We start from the raw sequence: 18,417 nt of genomic DNA, 5'->3' as shown, positions 1-18,417 counted from the left end.
AGGGCGCAATGAAAAGTGACGCATCACTGTTTTCTCGCAGCGATGCGTCACTTTTCATAAATGAGGCCCCATGTTATTAGCTAGGTCCACACGTTCCCCCTCATAGACAGTTGAAGGACAAAGATTAAATGCCTGACCTGGAATGTATGTGGTTGAACGAAAGACGGAAGGCTGGATTAGTACACACATATCTTGCCCGACATCACATTGATATATGTTTCCCAAAAGAACTTAATGTCATGATCTCACTCAACTCTGCACCCCGTCTTCATGCACCGTGTTGCTCCGAAGTACATGGGTCGTTTTATTCCAATTACGCTCGTGGGACCTATCCAGAACGCCAAATGTGATGCGGAGGGAAGATACGTATTGCTGGCGGACTCCCTGTGCAGCCCCCCCTCATACTAGCATCCGTCTACCGTCCAAACACGGACTCCCCACAGTATTTCTTTGATGTTTGGTGACAGATTGTTAATCTAGAACGGGGTTCCATTATATGGGGAGGCATTTTTAATGTGGCATTGGACCCAATCCTGGATCGTGTGGGTACCTCTCGCCACCCTCACCCCCACCCTAATGCAGCTGCACAACTGCATGCGGTGCTTAGTGCCTAGTAGATTTATGGCGCAGTCTGAACGGCAATCCTAAGGAGGACACATGCATTACATCCGCACGTACTGCCAGGTTGAGAATAAACTATTGGCTGCTCTCACTTGACGCGTGCACGTGGACGCAGGAGTGTCCCGTCACCCCCATACATTATCTAACCAGTTAGTGCTTGCTGACTGGAGTGCTTTAGACCAAATGTTGCGATCGGAGGTCAGGAGCGCCATAGTAGACTATTGTTCTTTTAATGAGGGTTCTGTCTCATCCCCACAAACTCTGCGGGAGGCCTTTGAAGTAACTATTCGCAGGGTGTGGATCGCTAGGCAAGCTGATGCTCTCACATCAATGCGATCTCACCTTACTGAGATCGGACATGACGTTAAAGGGAAAATCACAGCGTTCAACGAGGGAGCAGATCACAAACTGAGCTTCTTGTCTCGCGAGGCCACAGCAGGACGCTACAGCGAAGGAGATAGGCCTGGTCAATATACTTAAGCAACCCCGATCCCATGAGCGTCAATTGACCCCAGTGGCTTCCTCCAAACAATGACATCCTTCTACTCCCACGTATACCAGTCGCAGATATCACCAACCGCTGAGCAATTAGAAGCATATTTGGACACAGTCCAGCTGGTATGGCTAAACCACGATTGGGAACGCGGGCGCTGCGCTTCTTGCCGGCCCACGTCCCAACCAACCCTCTCCCCGACACTGTTTGACAGTGAGTTTTCCCTCTATACACCTCTTGGCCATGTATGAGGTGTCTCTTGAGTCTGGTGAATAACCGCCTTCACTACGCGAGGCAGTGATTGTCACTATCCTTAAGCCTGATAAGGATGCAAACAGATGCGACTCATACAGACCACTGTCGATGTAGGGCTGGGCGTAGTTTGCAAAGTAGTGCTTCGCAAAGCTATGCATAGTGCACTTCGCACTACGCAAGCTACGCATAGCACTACGTGAACTGCGTAGTAGCATGTTTGCAATGTGCAAGATACCGTTTTCAAAGATTGCACAGTGTGGACAAGCATCCGCCACTGTGCAATCATTGAAAACGGCATCTTGCACAGCGCAAGCTGTATTTTTCTGCCGCTCAAGGAGATTTTTCCTCGAGCTGCAGTTTTCTCAACGCGGACTGGTAGTTTCTTAACACGAGCGGTCGCGAGCATACGCGACCACTCGCAATGATAAACCTAACCTCCCCGCATTGAGAATCTCGCAGGGAGGTTTATTTTCCATGCTCGCGATCGGCAACATGAAGTTGCTGATCGTGAACGAGGAAAAAGTCTCACCAGGATGTCATTTTGCTTGCTCGCGGTCGCCAACATGACGTTGAGGACCGCGAGCAAGCAAAAAATGACCGCTGCACTACGCTACGCGTGTTCGCACTGTGCTACGTGCAGTTTGCATAGTGCGAAGTTGCGCAAACTTTGCAAACTACGCAAGCATCGCGTAGTGCTTTGCACAGTCCTAATTAATACCAGCTAAACACATCGGAAATTGCCTGCTGGTGTTGCTGCTTAATATTCTACGCCCGGACCAATCTGGATTCGTCCCCAGCTGCTCCACGGCACAGAATCTTTGTGCGCTTTTTCGCCATCCTTCATTGTGTCGAGATCAGTCTTCCTGCGTTGGCCGTATTACTCGACGCGACAAAAGCATTCAACTAATTTGAATGTTCACCCTACTTTGCCATATCGGTCTGAGCCTGAAATGTATGCGCCTTATCAAACTTCTATACACACACCCAACAGCTCAATTGCATTTAAATAGATTGATATTGGATCTGTTTTCAGTTTCCAGGGGTGCCTATTATCTCCAATCCTGATTGCAATGGCCCATGGAGCCTCTCGCAGCATGCTTGCAACAGCATCACACGCATCATAGACTCAATTTTACTAATCAGCGACTGTTTTGGGGGTCTCTGGTTGGCGCAGTGCAGCACTGGCGACAAGCAGGGACCCTCTCCTCTAAGTCAGGGCAAAGGATTACTCCCAGAAATAACCCCTGCTCACCCTCTAGGTAGTGTGGCACAAGCAGTCTAGGCTAAACTCTGGAGTACATAGGGTTAAACATTTGCAGCATCACATACAATACTCATCAACCCACCACACAATGACGCTAGACTGTATTCTTGTAAAAATATCTTCTTTATATATATTTTTAAAGCAGGCTTGTAAATACGGTCTTGGTACAAAGAATGGTTCCAGTTACTTGTAATTAGGTTGCCACAGTTCTTTGTTCAGCTTTTCAAAATAGTCTTAAACGGTATTCTTTGGGGCCTTCTGCCCAGTTTCCCCAAGGTACAATGTTCTCTAGCGCTTCTGGGTGCTTCCCAGCGCCTCTGTGCGCCTCCTGCGAGAAAATCGGGCCCGGCCTGCCAAAGCTCACGCTTCTCGCGTGAGCGCGAAAGGCACGACTGGGTCTGGCTCTCAGTTTGAGTCACACGGCTGTGTGGGACTCGCTGCGGAGGGGGCGCCGGCCACGGGGAATGTCAGGGGGGGCCTCAGGGGGCCAGGAGCGGTGCGAGCCTCGCTGGAGAGGGGAGGCTCGTGCCGAGGTGCAGACTGCAGCTGCGAGGCTCCCGGGACACGGAAGGTCACACAGGGCGGTGCGAGCTTGGAAAGCAGGACGCTCGCACCGCGGCTGGGGCACACAGTACCTTAGAGATCCTTGAAGGGGGTCGAGGTCACCATGCAGGGGTCGGCTGGCAATCCCGCGTCGCGGTGTCTTTCTCTGCTGGGCTGATGAGAGCGACGGCTTGGCTCGGCTCGGGAGGTCGACGTTGCGGGTCGGGTCAGCAGGGCACAGCGCACCTCGGGGTCCTGGCAAGAGGGGGCACACGCTGGGTGTGGCGAACTGCTGGGCACATCAAGGGGGGTCAAGACGGGCTTCTTCTGCACAACATGCCGCAGCCGCTCACAGACAGCGGCAGGCGCTTTCCCGGGCACAGGTCACGAAGGGGCAAGCAGGCACAGGGCGAGGCCTCTCCTCACGGTGCGAGCTACGGCTCGTTGGGGCGACAGTCACGGTGCTTGGGCCAGCAAGGCTGGTCTTTGCGAGTGCTTCTGGGGCCCTGGCAGGTGGCAGTCACAGTGCTTGGAGGGACGATAGTGCCCTGGGCCTCTCAGGGGGCAAGGCGGAAGATCACGGCGCGCTCCGCTTTTCCCAATTGAAGTGCAGGGGAAGGCAGCACTCACAGCGGTTCCTCTTCCAGGGGGGTAGCGCCCAATGTTCCTGGGGCGCTGTTCAGGGGCCAAGTTCCACAGCAAGCCATTGGAGATCTTTGTAGGAGTTTGGCACAAGTTCAGAAATAAAGCAAAGTCTTTCAGTCTTTTCTTCTCCTGCTCTCCTTCAGCAGCAAGGCACCTACCACAGGCCAGTCTCTTGGGGTCAGAGTCAGTACTTCTCCATGCAACTTCCAGGGTCCTTCTCTTCAGGCAGAGCTTCTTCTTTGCGCAAACAGGATCTAATTTACAAGGAGCAGGGCTCCTACTTTTATACACCATTTTCTTTGTCTTTCCAGGCCAGGGGGGCCTCTGCATAATTCCTTTCAGTCTCTGAGCACTTGTTGGGTGTACTCTGGCTGTTGCTTTCAGTGTGAGGGCAGGCACATCAGACGCTCCACAGGGAGGCGGAGCCAGCATTGTGGGGACAGGGGCAGCCAGGAGTACCTTGTTGACAGTGCTTAGCCCTTCCTGGGCCAGGTGCAGGCTGAGTCATCAGTCGCTCCCCAGGGGGCGGAGCCAGCATTGTGGTGGCAGAGCACAGCCTGAGGAAGAGTCCAGGGGCACTTCTACCTCCCACTAAGGTGTAATCCTTGCATTCACCACCTGTCATCCCCCAGCCCTGTCACTCACACAACCCAGACAGTCAGATACACATACTAGCAGAGGCGGGCTGAAATGGTTAGGCAAGCAAATGCTAACTTTCTAAAAGTAGCATTTGCAAACACAGGATATTAAAATAAACTTTACTAAAAGAAGTATTTTATTATTCTGAGTTCAGGCGTACTAAACTTTACTTTCTACCATGTTCCCTGAGCCTGCTGGGATTATAGTGTGTAATAATTCCAGCAGCCCATCTGGCCTAAAGAGAACAGGTAGCCTTGCAATAGTGAAAAACGAATTTGGCTGTAAATCACTATTAGGACATGCCACACACATCAGAACATGTCCTACCTTACACTTACAATGCACCCTGCCCTTGGGCCTACCAAAGGGGTGACTACTATGAAGTTAAGGGAAGGTTGAGAGGCTGGCAAGTGTGTGCACTTGCCCAGCCAGCATGACAGTACCAGACTGCACGCAGGTTCTGACATGGCAGACCCTAGACACATTTTAAGGCTGCTTCTGTGGGTGGTGCAACCAGTGCTGCAGGCCCACTAGCAGTATTGGCATTCACAAGCCCTGGCACTCCTTGTGCACTTTACTGGGGACTGACAGTAAATCCAATGAACCAATCAGGTATACCAATCACAGTTATACTTTTCATAGGGAGCACTTGCACTGCGGCACGGGTTGGCCGTGGCGCTGTGCCTTGAGCGGCGGACACCAGCAAAAGCATCTGAGGCACATCAGCAAAAAGTGGAAGGGAAACTCACGCCAAGGTGCCAGGTCTAACACGTGTCCCCTCCAGCTGAAATGTGGGGGGAACTACCCTTCCCCAGGGAGTTCCTCATCACTAAGGCAGAAAAACCTGGACAGACCGTCAGCATTGGCGTGAGCTGTGCCAGGGCGATGCTCCACCGTGAAGTCCCTGTAGGGAGATGGACCACCTCAACAGTTTTGGGTTCTCACCCCTCATTTGCATCAACCATCTGAGGGGCCTGTGGTCTGTCTGAACCCGGAAGTGAGACCCAAACAAGTAGGGTCTTAGCTTCTTCAGTGCCCAGACCACAGCAAATGCTTCTCGCTCTATTGCACTCCACCTACTTTCCCGGGGAAGTAACCTCCTACTGATGAAGGCTACAGGTTGGTCCCAGCCCTCCTCAGTCATTTGTGAGAGAACAGCTCCTACACCATGCTCTGAAGCGTCTGTCTGCACCAGAAATTCGTTGGAGAAATCAGGGGCCAAGAGCACGGGCTCCGTGCGCATGGCAGTTTTCAGGGTGTCAAAAGCCTTCTGACAGGTGTCAGTCCAAATCACATTCCTGGGCTGCTTCTTAGATGTCAGCTCTGTCAAGGGGGCCACAATAGTGCCATAGCCCTTGACAAACCTCCTGTAATACCCAGTGAGCCCCAGGAAGGCTCTCACTGCACTCTGGGTCTTGAGGGGTTCCCAAGCCAGGATGGTCTCAATTTTGGGTTGCAAGGGGGCCACCTTGCCACTCCCCACTTGGTGTCCCAAGTACACCACTGAGCCCTGCCCAATCTGACACTTGCTTGCCTTGATTGTGAGGCCTGCCTTGCGCAGGGCCGCCAACACTTCCCAGAGGAGTCGCAGGTGTTCTGGGCAGGTGCCACTGAACACTGCGATGTCATCCAGGTAGGCGGCACTAAACTCATCAAGCCCAGCCAACACCTGGTTGACCAACCTCTGAAAGGTGGCAGGGGCATTCTTCATTCCAAATGGCATAACCCGGAACTGGAAATGCCCATCTGGTGTAGAGAATGCTGACCTCTCCTTTGCCCCATCGGTCAAGGCGATCTGCCAGTACCCAGATGTTAAATCAAACGTGCTGAGGAACCGGAATCAGAGGTCCTCTCACTGGGTGACCATACAGCAGTTCAAAGGGGTTGAACCCTAGGGACTTCTGTAGCACCTCACGGTATGCAAAGAGAAGGCATGGCAAGGGGACGTCCCACTTACGCCTCATTGGACCTTCCAGGCCCATGATCATGCCTTTCAGGGTTCGGTTGAATCTCTCAACCAACCCATATCCTTGGGGATGGTAAGGGGTGGTGAACTTGTATGTTACACCACACTCTTGCCAAAGGGATTTCATATACCTGGATATGAAATTGGTCCCCCTGTCACTCACCACCTCTAGAGGGAATCCCACTCGTGAGAAAATTCCCATCAGTGCACGTCCCACCACGGGGGCCGTCACTGTCCTCAGAGGGATGGCGTCAGGGTACCGGGTGGCATGGTCCACCAAGACCAGGATGAACCTGTTGCCCATGGCTGTCTTGGGGTCCAGAGGCCCAACAATGTCAATACCCACTCGCTGGAATGGAGTACTGACTACGGGGAAGGGTTTCAGAGGAGCCTTGTGCTTCCCTCCGCTCTTACCACTTGTTTGGCAAGTCTGACAGGATCTACAATGAGCGTCTGAGCTCTTGTGCATTTGGGGCCAGTAAAAGTGGGTGACAAGCCTGTCATAGGTCTTGTCCATCCCGAAATGTCCTGCTAACGGCACATCATGAGCCAGCCCCAGTAGGAAGACTCTGAACTTCTGGGGTACCACCAGCACACGGGCTGACCCAGGTTCAGCAGCCTTAGGCTCTGAATACAGGAGGTCATTCTCCCAGTAGACATAATGTGTTTTGGCCTGAACACCATTGGCCTGGTCTGCAGCCTGCTGCCGCATACCCACGAGAGAAGGGCATTCTTTCTGCTCCCTGCAGAATTCCTCCCTGGAGGGGCCTTCTTCTTGCTGCCAATGGGTCAGCTCAGGCAGGTCCCCCAGTTCAGCATTCTGTTCCCCTATAGGCTCCAGGGCATCCCCCTCAAGGTCTGCTTCCTCCTGGACCGTTGGAACTCCAGGGGCCGGTTTCCCGTGCCCCCTGCGCCTTCTCCCTAAGGCCGGTTCCTGGGCCTCTCCTTCAGGCCCCAGGACCTCTTGAGCACCCCTACTGGCTGCCATTGACCGGGTGGTCACGCACGCCCAGTCAGGCAGACCCACCATCCTCAGGTGAGTCGTCTTCTCCACCTTTCCCCAAGGGGAGTCTTCCAAGTCATTCCCTAGCAAACAGTCTACAGGCATGGCTTCCCTCACACAGACCTGCAGAGTACCAGAGACCCCCCCCCACTCGAAGGGAACTTGAGCCATCGGACATTGACTCTCTGAGTTGTCAGCATTGACAACCCTACAGTAGGCATGGGGTACAACCTGCTCTTGAGACACCAGGTGCTGCCTCACTGCAGTCACACTGGCCCCTGTGTCTCTAAGAGCCTCAGCTTTCCTACCATTGATGGTCACCACCTGCCCATATTTCTTAGTGTTAGAGGGCAGGTAGTTCTTAGGGACCATCTCACTGTCTCCTAGTGAGACTAGGGTAATCTGAACCAGATCTCCACCCCCAGGGACTACTACTTCTTCCCCCAAGTTAACACTAGTTACTTGCCGGGGTGGAGCACCAGCGGGTGCTGTTTTACCAAACAGGCGACACTTGGGGTCACTGGCAATGTCCCCCGGGTCACCACATCTGTAACAATTGAAGGGCCCCTTTGGAACAGGTCTACCTGTCGGGCCCCGTTCTGCTTCGGGGGTGTGGGAGGCTGAGAACCTTTCTGCTGGTTCCCTTGGGGATTACTTTGGGGGCCTTTAGGGAACCCTTTCTGTTTACCCCTGTCCCCCCACTCTTCTGCTGGGGACCCTGCCCACCCTTGGCGGAGTCTTCCACTGGACCCTTGTGGACCCTGGTGCTGAGCCAGCGGTCCGCCTCCTCAGAAAGCTTCCTCGGTTGGACAGCTTGCTATCAATCAGGTGCTGGCGTAGCTCAGGAAAACAATTACTAGACAAGTGCTCCCATGCAATTAAATCAAAGAGACCTTGAAAATCATTCACCTTATTACCCTTCACCCAACCATCCAGGGCTCAGCAAAAAAAAGTCACATACTCCACATATGTACTCCCAGGACGCATTTCACACCCCCTGAACCTCTGTCTATACATTTCAGGGGTAAGCCCATACCTGGTCATTAAGGCTTCTTTCATGCGGGGGTAGGAAATCTGTTCTTCAAGGGGCAAATCTAGGAGGGTGTCCCGCCCTTCGCTAAGGAACCTTCCCCACAACCTCGCTCCCCAATCCTTGTCAGGGACCCGGTGGGAGGACATGGCTACTTCATAAGCCCTAAACCACTGTCCTATGTCATCCCCCCTAAAGAACTCCTTAACTACATCCTTGGGGATGTACACCCTGGACTCTAACTGCACCGGCGTTGTGCTGCCACCAGAGGGAGGATGCTCCAAACTTTTCTCCTTCAGACTCATCTCCCTCAATTTTACTTCATGTTCCATTTGGATTCTTCGCTCTTCCAGAGCCATTCTTTTGCTCTCAAGCTCCAGTTGGCCCTTCAATTTTAATTCTGCCAGCTTCATTTCATGATCCCTGGTTGCCTGTCTGTCTGCCAGCTCCTCTGGCGACAGGCCTCTGCCAAAGCTATGGACGCTGCCTTCTCTGTCAGGTTCAACAATATCCTCAGGTGACTCCCTTGACTCAATCCAGGCTTTTAGGGCTCTGTGGAAATCCTCCTTGGTTTTGCACCCTACAAGTGGAACCTTGAATTTCTTGACAAAGAAAATTAGTTCAGCTTTCTTGTAGTCGTCCAGTTTTGACACATCCCATTCTACCTCCAACACATCAGAGGTCACGGATACTGCCTTCTCTATGCTGTTGGTGGCAGACATGGCTTCAACCAAAAGGGATCTTCTTCCAGCAAAGAAAAAAAAATTAAAAGTCTGTGGCTAAGTTACTGGACGGTAATCACTGTGCTAGAGTCAACAATCACTGCATGGACACTGCAAATGTAAATTTGTGATCCTTACCGCTGCATCCAATGTTAGAATTGGGGGTCTCTGGTTGGCGCAGTGCAGCACTGGCGACAAGCAGGGACCCTCTCCTCTAAGTCAGGGCAAAGGATTACTCCCAGAAATAACCCCTGCTCACCCTCTAGGTAGTGTGGCGCAAGCAGTCTAGGCTAAACTCTGGAGTACATAGGGTTAAACATTTGCAGCATCACATACAATACTCATCAACCCACCACACAATGACGCTAGACTGTATTCTTGTAAAAATATCTTCTTTATATATATTTTTAAAGCAGGCTTGTAAATACGGTCTTGGTACAAAAAATGGTTCCAGTTACTTGTAATTAGGTTGCCACAGTTCTTTGTTCAGCATTTCAAAATAGTCTTAAAAGGTATTCTTTGGGGCCTTCTGCCCAGTTTCCCCAAGGTACAATGTTCTCTAGCGCTTCTGGGTGCTTCCCAGCGCCTCTGTGCGCCTCCTGCGAGAAAATCGGGCCCGGCCTGCCAAAGCTCACGCTTCTCGCATGAGCGGCGAAAGGCATGACCGGGTCTGGCTCTCAGGATGAGTCACACGGCTGTGTGGGACTCGCTGCGGAGGGGGCGCCGGCCACGGGGAATGTCAGGGGGGGCCTCGGGGGGCCAGGAGCGGTGCGAGCCTCGCTGGAGAGGGGAGGCTCGTGCCGAAGTGCAGACTGCAGCTGCGGGGCTCCGGGGCACGGAAGGTCACAGAGGGCTGTACGAGCTTGGAAGGCAGGACGCTTGCACCGTGGGGGCACAGTACCTTGGGAGATCCTTGAAGGGGGTCGAGGTCACCATGCAGGGGTCGGCTGGCAATCCTGCGTCGCGGTGTCTTCCTCTGCTGAGCTGATGAGAGTGACGGCTCGGCTCGGGACGTTGACGTTGCGGTCGGGTCAGCAGGGCACAGCACACCTCGGGGTCCTTGCAAGAGGGGGCACACGCTGGGTGCGGCGAACTGCAGGGCACGTCAAGGGGGGTCAAGACGGGCTTCTTCTGCACAACGCGCCACAGCAGCTCACAGACAGCGGCAGGCGCTTTCCCGGGCACAGGTCACGAAGGGGCAAGCAGGCACAGGGCGAGACCTCTCCTCACGATGCGAGCTACGGCTCGTTGGGGCGACAGTCACGGTGCTTGGGCCAGCGAGTCTGGTCTTTGCGGTGCTTCTGGGGCCTTGGCAGGCGGCAGTCACGGTGCTTGGAGGGACGGTAGTGCGCTGGGCCTCTCAGGGGGCACGGCGGATTACCACGACGCGCTCCGCTGTTCCCAGGTAGCACTGCAGGGGAAGGCAGCACTCACAGCGGTTCCTCTTTCAGGGGGTAGCGCCCAATGTTCCTGGGGCGCTGTTCAGGGGGCAAGTTCCACAGCAAGCCCTTGGAGATCTTTGTAGGAGTTTGGCACAAGTTCAAAATAAAGCAAAGTCTTTCAGTCTTTTCTTCTCCTGCTCTCCTTCAGCAGCAAGGCACCCACCACAGGCCAGTCTTTTGGGGTCAGAGTCAGTACTTCCCCATGCAGCTTCCAGGGTCCTTCTCTTCAGGCAGAGCTTCTTCTTTGCGCAAACAGGATCTAATTTACAAGGAGCAGGGCTCCTACTTTTATACACCATTTTCTTTGTCTTTCCAGGCCAGGGGGGCCTCTGCATAATTCCTTTCAGTCTCTGAGCACTTGTTGGGTGTACCTGGCTGTTGCTTTCAGTGTGAGGGCAGGCACATCAGACGCTCCACAGGGAGGCGGAGCCAGCATTGTGGGGACAGGGGCAGCCAGGAGTAACTTGTTGACAGTGCTTCGCCCTTCCTGGGCCAGGTGCAGGCTGAGTCATCAGTCGCTCCCCAGGGGGCGGAGCCAGCATTGTGGTGGCAGAGCGCAGCCTGAGGAAGAGTCCAGGGGCACTCCTACCTCCCACCAAGGTGTAATCCTTGCATTCACCACCTGTCATCCCCCAGCCCTGTCACTCACACAACCCAGACAGTCAGATACACATACTAGCAGAGGCGGGCTGAAATGGTTAGGCAAGCAAATGCTAACTTTCTAAAAGTAGCATTTGCAAACACAGGATATTAAAATAAACTTTACTAAAAGAAGTATTTTATTATTCTGAGTTCAGGCGTACTAAACTTTACTTTCTACCATGTTCCCTGAGCCTGCTGGGATTATAGTGTGTAATAATTCCAGCAGCCCATCTGGCCTAAAGAGAACAGGTAGCCTTACAATAGTGAAAAACGAATTTGGCTGTAAATCACTTTTAGGACATGCCACACACATCAGAACATGTCCTACCTTACACTTACAATGCACCCTGCCCTTGGGCCTACCATAGGGGTGACTAATATGAAGTTAAGGGAAGGTTTAGAGGCTGGCAAGTGTGTGCACTTGCCCAGCCAGCATGACAGTACCAGACTGCACGCAGGTTCTGACATGGCAGACCCTAGATACATTTTAAGGCTGCTTCTGTGGGTGGCGCAACCAGCGCTGCAGGCCCACTAGCAGTATTGGCATTTACAAGCCCTGGCACTCCTGGTGCACTTTACTGGGGACTGACAGTAAATTCAATGAACCAATCAGGTATACCAATCACAGTTGTACTTTTCATAGGGAGCACTTGCACTGCGGCCCGGGTTGGCCGTGGCGCAGTGCCCTGAGCGGCGGACACCAACGAAAACATCTGAGGCACATCAGCAAAAAGTGGAAGGGAAACTCACGCCAAGGTGCCAGGTCTAACAGCGACTGAGTTGTGGTCCTTATGTATGCCTATGATCTTTTGCTTTATATCCAAACACCCCAGACCAACTTGGATCCCTTTTATCTGGGAGGTTATCAAGTTTGGCGGACAGGCAGGCATTAACATAAACTAGGCCAAATTGATTGCCTTTCTCTCAAGACAGCTACACAGCACTTCGACACGGAATACCCTTCCAACCTGGGCGACGGAGCCAGTGACATACTTGGGGATCTGGCTCAGCATGGACAAGGGCGAACTGTGGTGTGCCATTTATGGCAGGATAATATCTTGGCTGGAAGAGAGAATCCCTGCATGGAGTCACCTTCCCTTGTCCCTGGCAGGCCGTCTTGCCTTTGCAAAAATGGTGGTCCTTCCAAAATTTCTATATATCTTTCTCAATATTCCCATGCTGCCCTCACAATTCCTACGTAAACTGCGCTCCAATATGATATATTTGGCATGGGCTGGGAAACATCCCAGAATAAATTGGGCGATTCTAATGAAGTCGTTCCGACAGGGAGGCCTGGGGCGCCAGGTATGACATTATACGTGCTATGCGCGCGCCCAGGCTCAACATCTACATTCTTGGGTACTACCAGTGCCATTCCAGCTGCATATCGTGGCTGAAGCGAACGTTGCCTCTCCAAAACGTTCACCCATGGCTATTTACCAACCCTTCTGGCCCCAGCGCAGGTTGGTTGACACTGTTGAGTGTGTGCGATGGGCATGGGACAGTCTATGTTGCTGAGCGCAGCTGCAGAGCCTCTACGCCCCATCCGTTCCTTTGGCCCACAAACCAATGTTGCCTGTACTGGATGATGAGGGCATGAAGGCGCGAGCGCACAAGCAAACACTATATATGTACAGAGACCTATATCCAGGAGTTCGCTTTCTCCCCCGTTTCTGTGGTGGGAACCCAATGTCCTACTTTGTAAGATTCACTTCTTTACTATCAGATTAGGGCTACCTGTGTTGCGCAACACATGACAATTCCCAAACCCTCACCTACACTACAGCCTCTCTAGCATATAGTAACTACTCCTTCCCCCTGCAAGCTGATCACGCGCCTGTATGCCACTATAGGGCCATATGTATCAACAAACCCTTTTGCGATTCCTAAATAGCGATTTTTAAGGAATCGCTATTTAGGAATCGCAAAATGGTATGTATGAAGAAAATCGCAATTTTTTAGCGATTCCTTAATATTCCTTATTTGCGAATTCGCATTTTGCGAATTCGCAATTAAGGAATAATTTCCAATGCATTCCTATAGGCCAGGAGGCCCATAGGAATGATTGCGAAATAATTCTCAAATTGCGAATTCGCAATTTGCTAATCGCAATTTGAGAATTATTTCCAGGATGCAGGGGTGTCTCAAAGACACCCTGCTGCACCCCTGAAATGTACATGTGTGTGCATATAGCGCACATACATGCCCTATGGGCATGTGTGTGCATTACATGCCACCTTTAAAAATGCCAAATTGTGCATTTTTGGAAGAATTCGCAAGTTACCATCAACTACAAGTTGGTGGTAATTTGCGAATTCTTAACCAACATTCACAACCCAAAATAGCTACATAGATAGCATTTAAGGAATCGCAAATCTTTGCGATTCCTTATTTTGCGAATATTTGATACATTGCAAAACATGCAAAAAGGCTGTTTGCGATTCGCAAAAGGCTTGATACATATGGCCCAAAGCACTCTCCTGCTGAGCCACTGCTCTGATGCCCTGGGTGGTGGACTTAGAACACATGCCTACTGAGGATCAGTGGACCTTCTGCTGCGAGAAAATCGGGGCTTTTTTGCCACATTGTATGGGTCCTAGGGCTGACGCATGCTGTAAGCGGTGTTCGGTGACCCAGGCCTCCTTTCTCCATTACGGTACAAAAGGGGGTGGTGATGGACGGAGCATCTGAACCAATCAAACACTCACACCCAGTCAAGAGATCTGGGTTTAATCCATCACAGTTCTGTAGCCCACTCTGCCACCCCAGTTCAGACATGGCCATATGCAAATCCGTGTGACCCTGTGCCTCATGGGAACAGTCCAGCACGAACTGCCAAGCCTTGTCTTCCCTGGACCGGAAACAGGCTTCCGAGGACCGGTTTCTGGCATTGCAGCCGTATTCAGCCCGGCTTGCTTGAATCCAGTGGCAAAGTGAGCAAGGGACTCACGTCTGAGCATACCCTGCCACACTTATGGCGGCCAAAAGCAGAACAAAAGGGGGAGGTGATGGACGGAGCATCTGAATCAATCAAACACTCACACCCAGTCAAGAGATCTGGGTTTAATCCATCACAGTTCTGTAGCCCACTCTGCCACCCCAGTTCAGACATGGCCATATGCAAATCAGTCTGGCGTAATGCCAGAAACCGAAATCTGGCCTTCTCCCTTCGTCAAAGAACTGCCTGTAGCGAGTGACCTGTAGCCTGACGCGCCTGGGTCTGCAGGGCTGGAGCTCTGCTGTCATCCCTGCTGTGCTATGGGTGGAGTAGACCCCCTGCACAGGCCAGCAACTGGACGGCCTGGGCTGAGGCTGGAGCTGATGTGGGATTGGAGATTGCAGCATGCCTCAGCTGTGCTTTTACTGAATTTTAAAGTTGAGAACAGTGGCATACAAAAGTGAAGGTACCTCCCCGCATGGTATGTAGAGGGCCCCCTCCGGGCTCAATCAGGAGCTGTCCAGCCAGAGTGTAGTGCTGAGGGGGCACCTTTGAGCTTGGTGCCCCCCCGCACCGCGGGGGTCTGTTTAATTCCCCTGGTTGCCGACTTGTCCTGTGTTGCCAGGAACCTGTTTAGCTCCACTATCCTGCTCCCTAACTGAGTGGGTTTGGTGAACAATCCTGATGAAGGCACCAATCAAATGCCGGCATCCTCCACAAAATCGGGCGAAGACCACTTCCCCCCAGCCTCCCACCTTCCGCCTTCTTCACCCAGCTCTCAGCAGTGGTTGTGGCTGCGGCTGTCCTCTGCATCAAATGCCACGTTGAAGCCGCGTCGGTGCTGATTCCGATGCCGGTGAGGTTTGGCATCAGCACCCTCTAAGTAGCAGGGGGGTGTAAGGCTCGACACTCAGCCCTCAGTGCACTGCAGGGACTTGCTGCTCTCTCCTCACTCCTCACTGCACCCCCTGCTGATTTCAGAAAGCACAGCGTCTCCTCCCTTCCATCTGGAAACTTCAAGCCACACTTCCTAAAGACCTTCACATGCTGATTTTGGAAAAATCGTGGCCACCTCTGTGATGCGACAGCGGATTTGATAGCCCGCCCCCACCTCCCCAGCTCTCCCCCTTGTGTCTGTTCAGAAGTAAATGTTCATCTGGTTTAACTCATGAAGCCTTTGTTTTGGACATTAGGGGTCAGGGAGTCAGTGATGCTGCCCAGGTTTGTGGAGACTGGTTCAGGTTACTGAGTTAACAAAGAGTAGGGTGAAGAGTCAAGACCCTTCTTTACACCACACTCTCTGTGAGAGCAGGACATGGGCTGAGTTTACGGGAGCTTGAGTGAGCTGTTGTTTAGATTTTGGAGTATACAGTAAACCGGGAATAGGATTATGAAGTGAACTGGGGGAATGACTATGTATATTGTATCGAGTAGTTTTTCTCGAATGAATTGTGATAATTGCGTATTTATTGAAAATCATTTGTGTAGGACTTCAAGTGTAGAAGTTGCAGCTCTGCGCTGATATTGTGATGCTTTTGTGTAATCCATTCATCTAGTTACAGTCGACTTTGTCTCTTCGCACCCACTGGCGTCTGTTGTTTTTGGGGTTCAGCCGCAGCGCCTCTAATGTTGTTTCTCTTCTGTGTTTTCTTTCAGCCTGGGTGACGTCAGTCTGGGTGACGTCATTGTTTCAGTGCACAGCGGCGCAGCTGTCAATCACTCCAGATGTGGTGACCGCGGCGGTGGGAGACACCGTCACCCTGTCTGTGCGGCGCGAGGGGCGCTTCCGGTACTGTAACTGGTTCAGGGGCGCAGGGACAGACGCGAAGGACCAAATCCTCGGTCTCTTTGGCAGCGATCCTCCGTCCTATGGTCCTAAATACACCGGCCGAGAGTCTGTGCTCCCGGACGGGTCTCTGCGGATCACAGATGTGCTGACGGATCACAGCGGAATCTACACCGTGGAAATGGCAGTGAACTCGGGGTGGATACAGGTGGCCACATCACAGCTCAGGGTGCACGGTAAGGTCGGTCACAACTCTTCTGTCAGTGCCAACTTCACACACTTACACCAGGAGCTCAGGGTCTTGTGTGTCTTGTGTGGGACCCTCAGACACTTGCACCTCTAAGTCAGTGTAGGAGAGTAGGGTCTGCTTCCTATGGTTACCCCCACTTTTTGCTGTGTTTCACTGGTTTATCGACTTTAGTCTGGCTGTGGGCCCTACTAATCAGGACCACAGCCTAGCTGTTCTCTCTATAAATTGATACCATGTACTTTAGGTACATCCGAGATTGGTTACTCAACTACCCTTGTGAGTCCCTGTATATGTCACCTTAGGTACCCAGGGCATAGGTCCATCCAAGGCCTACCAGGGGCTGAAGCATGTATTATGCTACCCCTGGGGGGAAACATCCTTTACAACAAAACTTTTACAACGCAGTGCTTTTACAACGCAGGTTTTACAACGAACACCATTACAACGCATTGCGCTGGGGGCGCTCTAGGATAGGGAATAGATTTAATTTACTATCCAACACCTTCCCTAGTGTCCACGGGGACTGGAGTTGGAATAGTAAATTAAACTATTCACTATCCAGCACCCCAAAGCGCTATGCGTTGTAAAGGTTTGCGTTGTAATACTTGCGTTCTAACAGCATGCGTGGTAAAAGCATGCGTTGTAACGTCATACATCCCTTAGATATAGTATACCTATTTCTACCTATATATATAGACACATAGTAACCTATAAGTCACTCCTATGGCAGGCCTTGACAATCCTGAAGACAGAGTGCTTGGTTTTGTTTGAGAGGGTGTCCGAGCATGAGCTGAGCCCCTCTGCAACTTTCGGGAATATCTCCTTATATTTGTTCTATGATATAGCCATACCATATACTATTAAGTGCATTTTATTCCTCGTGGTTAATGCTAACTTTGGTTTGGCTTTATCAAAACATGTTGTGACAGGTGTCAAACACTTTGGAATACTACCCCCCTCACCCCGCCAGTCCTGGCGGCGGGGGTAGCTTTCCACCCTTCTAGAGGGAGAAGACATGCAGTTACTGTTAAACCCGGTTAAAGTTAAACAGAGCCTCAGCATAACAAAATGGATGCTGCTGCCACAGACACGAGTCTGCCCTCCTGCTGCTGGACAAAACTCCGGCAAGGGAGGCTTGGACAATAGGTTTCCTGTCCAGGGAGGTGCTGGCACCTCCCCAGACAGGCTTTAGTGTATTGGGGCAGGGTGGGTTGCATTCAGTGAATGCTTTTCAGACACTGCCTGGGGCATACAAGGTGCTCCATGCATTTCCCAGTGCACTCAACCCCAGCTCTGGTGCAAAACTGGACAAAGGGGAAGGGGTGTAACCACCCCCTCCCCAGGTCCTGCATATGTGTGACCCTAGACTTATGCCATCCCCTAAACTTGGTATAAGTTTAGGAACCCAGTCCCCAGGACTTTAGATTACCCTGGACTAACCTCTGAAGAAGAAATCCTGGACCTTCGACATCTCTCTTGAGGTCAAGGAGTGACCTCCCTGTTCAAACAGGCATCAAGAAGCATCTTTGCTGGTCTGTATTTTCGAGGCTCCTGCTGGATCCCGAAGAATCTGTGACACAGGACATGGACTTTCAGACATCTCTTAAGCTGACACGAGTTCCCAGCAGAGCTGAGACCTGTAGCTGATACGAGAGATGTGGGACCGCAACTCCTGGACATCCTGCATTTTAGCAACTGCACCTACTTCCCGAACTTTCCTGAAGTTGTGCATTGGGGTATTTGATTCCCCTGCCCGAGCACCTTTTGCACTGAAGCTAGTGACCCAGACTCTGCCCCTTCTGCTGTCTGGTTCTTCAGATCTCCGATCCACCCTTGGATCCACCCGGACACTTTTCCTCTGGTCGTCTGCAGCACTTCTTCGCAGCTCTCCATTGGAATCGATGAAGAAACCCAACACCAAAAGACACCTATACACCCGGCTTCCCTGGGTGAGGTAACACAAGTACTCCGGTGCTCCCATGGGTCTTGGCTCTTGAAGTATCTAAGTCTAAAAGGGTTCCATTGTAGTTCACCTCTAAGTGTCCTTAAACTTAAAAATTGTAACTTGTTCGTTTCCCATGGAAAGTCAATGGTGATTCACGGCTTAAACTTTAAAATTTTAACTTGTTTGTTTCCCATAGAAAGTCAAAGGTGATTAGCGGCTGTGTTTAGACAGTG

The 18,417-nt window shown here is 51.8% G+C and overlaps 1 protein-coding gene across 1 annotated transcript in view; it reads left to right on the top strand.

Moving 5' to 3' along the window:
- The window catches only part of LOC144767599 (cell adhesion molecule CEACAM6-like), a 43,986-nt gene that overhangs the window by 4,262 nt on the left and 21,307 nt on the right, over positions 1 to 18,417 (top strand). The window contains exon 2 of the mRNA XM_078651007.1: positions 15,860 to 16,225. Within this exon, the coding sequence (XP_078507133.1) occupies positions 15,860 to 16,225 (366 nt within the window). The remainder of the gene's footprint in view (positions 1 to 15,859; positions 16,226 to 18,417) is intronic.

The sequence above is a fragment of the Lissotriton helveticus genome, chromosome 7 (genome assembly GCF_964261635.1).
Source record: "Lissotriton helveticus chromosome 7, aLisHel1.1, whole genome shotgun sequence".
Taxonomy (NCBI): domain Eukaryota; kingdom Metazoa; phylum Chordata; class Amphibia; order Caudata; family Salamandridae; genus Lissotriton; species Lissotriton helveticus.
The sequence above is the reverse complement of the archived record's forward strand: the minus strand, read 5'-3'. Positions and strand labels throughout refer to the sequence as shown.